Source organism: Meleagris gallopavo, chromosome 1 (assembly GCF_905368555.1).
Source record: "Meleagris gallopavo chromosome 1, MGAL_WU_HG_1.1, whole genome shotgun sequence".
NCBI classification, from domain to species: Eukaryota; Metazoa; Chordata; class Aves; order Galliformes; family Phasianidae; genus Meleagris; species Meleagris gallopavo.
In genome coordinates this window covers 164,405,945-164,415,210 of record NC_139404.1, presented here as the reverse complement: position 1 = coordinate 164,415,210, position 9,266 = coordinate 164,405,945, and the positions used below count along the sequence as shown (strand labels likewise).

At 40.7% G+C, this 9,266-nt stretch overlaps 1 protein-coding gene across 1 annotated transcript; it reads left to right on the top strand.

The window, feature by feature from the left end:
- Positions 1-1,637: 1,637 nt before the first annotated feature.
- Positions 1,638-6,856, top strand: LOC104917523 (snaclec bitiscetin subunit beta-like). The gene is made up of 5 exons (XM_085216887.1): positions 1,638-1,723; positions 3,377-3,591; positions 5,194-5,325; positions 6,311-6,446; positions 6,722-6,856. Exons 1-5 carry the CDS (start codon positions 1,666-1,668, stop codon positions 6,802-6,804), a joined length of 624 nt encoding a protein of 207 aa, XP_085073013.1. The 5' UTR covers positions 1,638-1,665; the 3' UTR covers positions 6,805-6,856.
- The last annotated feature ends 2,410 nt before the right edge of the window (positions 6,857-9,266 follow it).

Here is a 9,266-nt window from a genome sequence, read left to right as displayed (position 1 = left end):
AACCTTCTGCTGCTGCTTTCAGCCCTGCGTCAATTCTGTCCTTATTTGTTGCATCCTTCCTTGTATACACTGCAGTAGCTCTTTTTAATTCTGCCAAAGCCAACTGCGTGACACCTTCCCTAGAAGTTATCCCTGACAAATGCCAGGGCTGTTTTACTTTCTGTTCATTCTCCTGCATTCTGTTCATATGCTTCAGAGCAGATTTACTAAAACAAGAAATGTGAAAATTGGTTTAAAAAAAAAAAATAAAGAGAGAAGATGGATAATTATCTCTTCATGTGTGCACTAAAGCAAATGAGAATCAGGACAATTTGGAAAGAGAAAATCTATGCTGAAAAATGGGAAAATCTAACAAAAAAATGAACTTCTGATTGGTGAGCTGAACAACATTCTGAAATGATGCAGAGGTAATGACTTTGCCATAAATGGTGTAAGCAAAGGAGCAGGAAATGCATTACCAGAGTAGGCAGAAAGAAATAAGGATAAGGTGGATTGAGAGGGAGAATTTACAGCAGGAAGGAGTCAGAAGAATTATAGAATCACAAACTTATAGAATGGTTGGGGTCAGAAGGGACCTTAAAGCCCATCCAGTTCCAACCCCCCTGCTATAGGCATAAGCAGGACTGCCACCCACCAGCTCAGGCTGCCAAGGCCTCATCCAACCTGGCCTGGAACACCTCCAGGGATGGAGCATCCACTGCTTCTCTGGGCAGTCTACTTCACCACCCTCGGACTAAAAAATTTTCTCCTAATCTAAATCTCCCCTCTTTTAGTTTAAAACCATTCCCCCTTATCCTATCACTATCAGAATGTGAAAAAATTCTTTGCTGATTATAAACTCCCTTTAAATACAAAAAGGTCACAATGAGGTGTCCTCAGAACCTTCTGTTCTCTGGGCTGAACAGTCCCATCTTTTTCATCTCATACGTAAGATGCTTCAGTCAATTTTTCATCACTGTGGCTATTTGCTAGACTCACTCTACTACACTTATATTTATCTTGTACTGGAGAGCCAAGCACTAGAACTAAACAGAGAAGAATTCTTACTTCCCTCAATCTGCTGGCTATCTTTTTTCTAATGCAATCCAGGAGCTATTGTCCTTGTTTTTTAAAGTGCATGGCTGTCTCATGGTCAGCTTGCTGTCTACCAGCTCATTCTTTGAAGGGCTGCTTTCCAGTTAGTTGGCTCCCAGCCTGTACTGGTGTCTGGGGTTTGTCCTCACCAGAGACAGGAACCTGGTATTTGCATTGTTGAACTCCATGAGCTTCCTGTTTACCCATTTCTCCAGTCTGTTGAGATCCCCCTGAAGGGCAGCACAACCATTTGGTATGTCAACTACTCCTCCTAGTTTTAAATCATCTGTGGAGTTGTGGATGGTACACTGTGTTCCATCACAGAGGGCATTAACAAAGATCTTAGCAAGTATTGGCAGCAATATTGACCCCGGGGACATCCACTGCAGGTCACTTGCTGAACTTTTTGACACTGGCCACAATGCTACAGGCCCTGCAGTTCTCAGTCCACTTCATGTGCATGCTCTCCCCAGAGCAGTGAAATACATTGCTGCAAGTCTCTTTCCTGCTTCTGCCAGTGTTTAAGTACCACACTGACCACCTTCTGCTCTTTACAGGTCACAGGCAGCAGGATCACCAGGTCTCCTGACAATGACCCATCTGTTTCTTTTTTTCCTTTTTGGAGCCTTAGCTCTCTCCGGCTCAGAGGGTGAGTTTAACGTGATTCAGTTGCACGTCTGATGTTATAAAAAAAAATATATAATATATATATATATATATATATATATATATAAAACCTGTCTCTTTGCTTCAACTTTTTGCTTCTCTTGCCAGAACAGCCTTACTTCACAGTCATTGAGGCTGAAGATCTGAGGTATTTTTCTAAATGTAAAATGAGTTTAATGTCATCTCGACCTTTTCAAAAAAGTACTGAGGAAAAACAGAAGTTAGAGACACTGCATGTGACCTTGCCACAGTGCAAGCTTCTCTCTTGCAAAGCTCTGCAAACTGTCATTAGTTCCTGTGATTTATCTGTCCAGACCAGGTCCTGTGGTTTATCTGACCCTCTCACTCAAGCCCAGAAGCCAAGGTCTTTCCATGGCAGGGACTCCCCTCACAGGGATGGGTTACTTTGAAGGTCACAGAGAATGTCAAGAGAAGGTGGAGACTTCCCCTGTGTGTTGCTAAAGTTCTACACAAGGAGAAATGTATGACTGCTAGCCAAGTCAGAGACAATTGTGCAATCACCTTGACTTGGCTAGGCTGTGGTGGCATGACACTATATCAGGGCAGAAGACATGCCCACTGTTTTTTGCCCTGTTCTGCCTTAGAGGAGAAAGACTGGAACATGCTAGATATTCCGAGAAGGCGTGAGCAACACCTTAACAAGTCTCACTGCCTGGGATGGCCAGAAATCCATAAGCACTCAGAGAGTGCTGAAACAGTAATGCTGTGAATCTCCTTTCAGGAAGCAGAAAAGAGGACATGGGAGGAAAATATTTATCATACCTTCCTCCTTTTTTTTTTTTTTTTTTTTTCCGGTCTGGACTAGTGCCAAGCACATCTGTCCAAAGAGAGGAGAAATGTGGTTTCCACAAGATGAAACTTTGAATGGATACAAGTAGTTTCTAAGGAGACCTGCTCTATAATTGTAGAGGAAATTACAAGCTGTGGTTTGGGGAGAGAAATCAATGATATTTTGTAAGTTGAACCCAACTCTGCTGACTTCTTACCAATAAGGAAACTGGAAAGAAATCAATTCCAAGAACTTTCAACAAAATCCATCTTAATTCAGGTCTGACAGATGTATTTTGTTCTCCTCTAAAGCAAGGTGATGAACCAGCCTGAAATCCCTATTACTTTTGCAGAGATAGGCTCTCTTCAGCAAAAGGAGACTAATATACTACAATTCAAGCCAGGCAAGCCACATGCTGATGACTCCTGGGAATCCACAGAGTCTTGCACACCTTTCAGAGCTGGCCTGCTGAACTTGCTGCTTTGTTTCCAGGGGACAGATCCACAAATGTGATGCATTGCACCACACAGTGAAATAGATTGCTAAAGTACTGCTGCACCCACTGGACCCTATAACAACAACAGCAAGTTAACTCTGCTTATAACCTGAATGGCATCTGAATCCTAAATTAGTGCTCTTCATGTACTGATGTTTTACATTACTTATCAAAAAAAAAAAAAAGGAAAAAAAGTGTCTGGATGCCCTTCATTTTGTAGTTTCACTTTCCCTGATGTCCCTGTGAGATGTTGAACTCGGCTTAGTTGATTCAAGAGGTTATAGGGAAGTAATACTTTCTTTTCCGGAAAGATGAGTGAGACTTCTGAGTTTATTCTGTGTTTCTTTCAGGTGCTGGCAATTCCACAGGCAAGCATCGCAATGCTCGGTTCTTGTTTGACTTTTTTGACAAACTTAAGCCTGAACATAACATAATTCCTAACCCATCTCAACAAGACTCATCTACAAAGCAGATCTGTCGAATTCGATGCCAGAAAGGTTGGATTAGTTACCAAGGCCACTGTTACATGCTTATTCAAGAGAGAATGACATGGCTGGAAGCTGAGGTACTGGGTTGCTCAAAACGGGAGTGTTTATCATTTCTTCTCTGCTTCCCACAGTTATTTTTTGTGCCTAACTCTTTTTTCCTCCCTTTCTGCTGCTTCTGTCATGTACCAGTGTTGACCAAAAGTACCTGATATTCATATCAGTGTCCTGATGAGATTGGTTGTACTCTGCTTCACAAAATAACAGACTTCTACAATTAACCACCTCCTACTTGGAACATAGACCTGGATTGCTATTTCTCCTCTCTTTCTGTATCCCTTTTGAGTTTTTTGAGGTTGGGATCTATTTTCCTCATGCTCTAAAATGAAGCATCTATAATAATAGAATAATAAAAGTTGGAAAAGATCTCTAATATCTAGTCCAACCATCCACTTACCACCTATACTGCCCCTAAACTATGTCCCTTAATGCCATGTCTACACATTTCTTGAAGACCTTCAGGGATGGTGACTCCACCACTTCCCTGGGCTGTCTGGGAATAAATACACTAATGAAGAGAAGGTGAGGGGATTCTTGGGGATCGTTGATTGCAAGAGGACACCAAACTTATGAGTTATAGTTGAGATGTTTCTCCCCTGGCTTCTCCTGTGGCACAGTTTCATACCTCCTGGGTTTGGCCTTTGACTGATTCATCAAGCCCCTTTTCCACTTTGCGATTAAAAGACATTCTGACTTCATTTTGCTGCCTGCTCAGATGAAATCAAGTGAGCCCTATAACTTGAAGCCCTGCACCTGATGCTGTATCTTTGAAAAATATAACAAACATTTCCATAAAAGTTTAGTTTGGCATGCCATATTCCTCTTAAGCCCTGTCTACAATAGTGTATGCAATTTAAATGCCTCAAGATGAAGAGTTTTCCTCTGAGCCTAAACACCAGCTACATGTGCTTCAAGGTGCAGAGAAAAGTATCCTTCTTTATCAAATGCTAATCAAACTTTTTGAGTTGAGTTTAGAGAAACTCGAGAATGGAGCAGTGTTCCTGCCTACTCCATTTCCCATCTGGCTGAGGACATGAGGAAGAAACGTTGTAAATAGAATCCATTTGGACCAGCTATTCCAAAATTTCCATTTCTTCTCATAAGTCTTTTTGCACTTATTTTCATTGTACAGTGCATTTTACCTGAGTTTAGCTATCAAAAATATGGAGGTACCTATGCTGTGTTGCTCAGTAAACTCTGCCCAGTGACAGCCACTTCACCCTATCTCCCTTCAATTTCTTTCTTGCAGTTTGGAGACACCTCCTGATTTTCACTGACTGTACAGAAAGCCCATAGAGCTGGTTGCACTACAGACACTACTCACTTGGTTCCTGTTGTTCAGTCCTTTACTTTTACTGAGCATTTCTTCTCTCTGTTCATCTCTTTTTCTCTCTTTGATTTCTCATATTTGAAACTGCAAACTTTCAATGGATTTCCCTATCACTTCCAATTTTCACTTCTCTTAGATTTCCTTTCTTGGACTTTCTCTTATTGTCTGTCCCTTTCCATCTCCTAATCATTCATTCTACATTTTTAGTTTGCCCACTTCTTATTCAGAAAGATTGTCATGACAAAGCTGTAGCCATTTTATATTTTCCGTGTTTACTCTTTCTACTGTACAGAAAACATGTTCGGCTATAAGTGCAGGAGGTCACCTAACCAGCATCACCAGTGCAGAACAGAATGAATTCCTTCGTAAGCTTTCTCAGGGACAACAGAATACCCAGTTCTGGACGGGGGGAACTTACCAAAAGGCAAGTATGCCGGGACCAGAAATGAAAATGAACATCAGTCAAAAGAACTTTAGGACTCAACTGATAAATCTATTTTTTAAAAAAAAAGCTTTTGTTTTCAAGTGGAGATCTTCCCTTTGTTGCCATAGAAAATAATTTCAGTCTCATCAAAACTAAAAGAAGTATTAAATACTCCTGTTATATTCTTTCAATGATTTCGGAAGATGGAGAAGATAGGAGTTGAAGGGAAAAAATGTTGAAGGGATAAACTCTTATGGACATCATGTTCCAATTAAATTCCACCTGAAGAAGGAGAGATGAGGTACAAATCTCAAAGAAAAGGATGGATGGTGGGTAATAATTTCTCTACTTAATCTCAGTTTAGCAGAATACCAGGTCAGTAGACTCAACTTGGTTCTATAAATGGATGTATTCATTCAGATTCTTATAATTTGTTCAGAATGACCTCCCACCAGTGTTCCAGTCAATGAATCCACCAGTGCTTTTGCTGATATGATGAATTTAAAATTAGCATTTTAGAACGGTAAAAGCAAGTGAATTTCAGATTTGTAAGTGCCTTTGAGAAGTAGAAACTCAATTCTGTAAGTTTCAGCATGTAACAGGGTACATGAGTGACCCGTGTGTCCATCCTGAGTGTCTCAAAATCTGAATGTCACCTACCTGCAATGAATTACTCATGAGTGCTATTGTCTGTTCTGAATAACAAATATATTCAAGAAAATTACAATTTATTTGAAGACAATTCACGAACAGAGTATGAGGTGAAATTAATCTAATGCGGAATTAAAAATGAATTATTCATGCTGTTCTACAGAACAGTGATATCCCCACAAGCAATAACTCTTTCAACAACCATAAGGAGGAAAGTATCCACTCAGTCCTTTTTCCATATCAGTAAATATGTAACTGTACCAAACAACTTTCAGAATTTAAAAGCAACCTGAATTCCCATTAGATTTCTGAAGTTGCTCTTTTTTGTCTACAGGGTTCATTGTTGAGATGGAGTGATGGATCTCTGATAACCTTTATCCAGAGGCCTCTGTCATCCATTTTCTATGCTGTTGGAGGACTGATTAACAACCTGTTTAACATAAAGCTTTGCCTGATGGTCAATATTGGAGGTAAGGAAAACCTGGAATGATTTATGATTCCTGTAGTTTACTTTGATCTTGAACTTCTGACGTTTCAGTAGGATAACTCTTTCCAGGATAAGAAAGAAAACACCATCTTATTAAAATGTTGCACAAACCTGCAATGTATGTACTACAGAAATACAAATTAAAACAAAATGAGATTTCCAGAGACTAAACTGAGATTGAATGATTTCATGTCAGGAGTGAAATGGTTCTCTATCACATCTGATTTTCCTTTGTGATCGCCCTTTGTCTGTTTCCAGGAGGGGCTCAATGGGACAGCTCCCCCTGCAGCCAGAGGCTACCATTCATCTGCACTTACAGACCAAGCCTGGTTCACCCTTAACCTATCACTGAACCACTGATGAAACCTGACTGGCTGCAACGGCATTTGGAATTGAATTCACCTGAAATACATTAGTGCAGAAAAATCTTTTGCATGGAAAAATCAAGGTCTTATACTAAAAATGAAGAGGTGTCAAAGCGAGTGACATTTCTGTTCTGTTTGCATTATTGTGGTGATGTTCCTGCAGACTATCTTTATAATGATCTTATAAAAATAAATTCTGATTTTATTTGAATGCTTGATGAAATCAGAGGACCGTTTAGCTTTTCCACAGGGCGTTCAAGAATATTCATAAGAGCTCTTTAATTATTAAATAATTACCAATCATGCATTAAAACTTCATTCATTTCGCCATTTAATCATGCCAAGTAATACATTTTAAATCCTAGATATTTTTCCTTTCTTCGTGTCAGATAGATCCAAGTAAAATAAATTGAATATTTTTAATATTTCAGTATATAAATGGCTAGTTCAAGAAATAGGAATAGTTATAAGATGAGGCCCAAATCACAGGGAGAAGTCATGAGTGTGTTATTGGGCCCAGGACGTAGTGCATCACTTTGTGAACTGAATAGGATGACACCCCATTAAATGAAATAAAACCATGCTCTCATGGTTAGGCTTTTCTAAGTTCTCAATATGATCTATCATGTGTGTCCCTGCAGAGAAGGACTTGGGGGTCCTGATGGATGAGAAGCTGGACATGAGCTGGCAATGTGCGCTTGCAGCCCAGAAGGCCAACTGTGTTCTGGGGCTGTATTAAAAAAGGGATGGACAGCAGGGAGAGGGAGGCGATTGTTCCCCTCTACTCAGCTCTTGTGAGGCCCCACCTGTAACACTGCTTCCAGGCCTGGGGCCCCCAGTACAGGAAGGACATGGAGCTCTTGGAGTGGATCCAGAGGAGGGCGTGAGGATGATCGAAGGGCTGGAGCACCTCTCCTATGAGGAAAGGTTGAGGGAACTGGGCTTGTTTAGCTTGGAGAAGAGAAAGCTCCAGGGAGACCTCATTGTGGCCTTCCAGTACTTGAAGAGAGCATATAAACAGGAGGGGAATGGCTATTTACGAGGGTGGATAGTGATAGGACAGGGAGAATGGTTTTAAATTGAGATAGAGGAGGCTTAGGTTAGATATTAGGAGGAAGTTTTTCACACAAAGTGTGGTGATGCACTGGAACAGGTTGCCCAAGGAGGTTGTGGATGCCACATCCCTGGAGGCATTCAAGGCCAGGTTGGATGTGGCTCTGGTCAGCCTGGTCTGATGGTTGGCGACCCTGCACATAGCAGGGGGTTGAAACGAGATGATCACTGTGGTCCTTTTCAACCCAGGTCATTCTATGATTCTATGATTCCCAAAGGCAAATTTATTCACTTTCCTTTTCTTAGTTGTAAGTACCTCTATTGCTGACTTCATCAGCTAGTAGCAAGCTCCTATTTCAAAACACTTTCCCTCACTACCTAAAAATATAAAGGAAAAAAATTTGGCCCAAAAATGCTTACTTGGCTCATTGAGGTGATGGCAAATCACCTCATCAGTTAGGGAGAATGAGAATAGGAGTCATTTCAGTCATCTCATTATTACTGAAGAATAGTTACAGAGATAAAAACGGCAGCTTCTCTACTTGCGCATTCCCTCCCTATAAGGCTGGTGTCAGATTTACTCACGCAGAGTAAGCTGAGAATGTGGACATGACAGAAGAGAGTGCACCAAGGGTTTTCTGAGGATTGCACAAAGCTGCTGCTAGAGAAGTAAACATCTAAAATGGGTGCACAAGCTACAGTTCCTTTCCACCACCCTCAGCAAGGGACTGCAGATTCAATATCCGTAGAAATAGTCATGGAAAGAAATATATATCTGTCTTACAAGGTCACTGCACAATGTGGCCAGCGGTGTTCAGACAATAAGGCAGTACAGGCCACAAGCCTGCTTTGCCATGGGAACACAGGTCAGAAAGATGGACAACACAGAAAATATGCACCTGTAGCAAAACAGAGGTCTATGCCACCTAGAAACTATAGATCAGGATATAATTTTTACTAATTTGTCTTCAACTCAAATATGTATGAGGCTGGTGTAAATAACAGCAGAATGTAAGCATTTTGTAACACTCATGACACATAAGATCCAATGTACATGCATTTTACTTAAGTACGTGAGGAACATGACGATGGGTATAGTTGCAGGTGGCACTCTATGTAACAATTTCTTCCATGCAGAGAATAAGCACAGTGGGCTGCAAATAAGTAGGACATTCTGCCAAATACATAGGAACAATGACTGTCAAAACTGAAAACAAGATAAGTGGCATCTAGAAGAGTTAAGACCTCCACTTTGGAGAGGGGAAATAGCATAAAATCATCAGACATCAATAAAAAATACCAGAGAAGAAAGAAGACAAGCCCACTTCATTACTGTCTCAATCACCGCAATGTTGGTGACTGAGGACTACCAAGAACCATAGGCA

Bases quoted from the DNA above. Each gene is read 5' to 3' on its own strand.
- LOC104917523 (XM_085216887.1), top strand. From the start codon at position 1,666: ATGACCCATCTGTTTCTTTTTTTCCTTTTTGGAGCCTTAGCTCTCTCC. The intron at 1,724-3,376 runs GTGAGTTTAACG...TGTTTCTTTCAG, and splicing joins AGCTCTCTCCGGCTCAGAGG to GTGCTGGCAATTCCACAGGC. The intron at 5,326-6,310 runs GCAAGTATGCCG...TTTTGTCTACAG, and splicing joins CGGGGGGAACTTACCAAAAG to GGTTCATTGTTGAGATGGAG.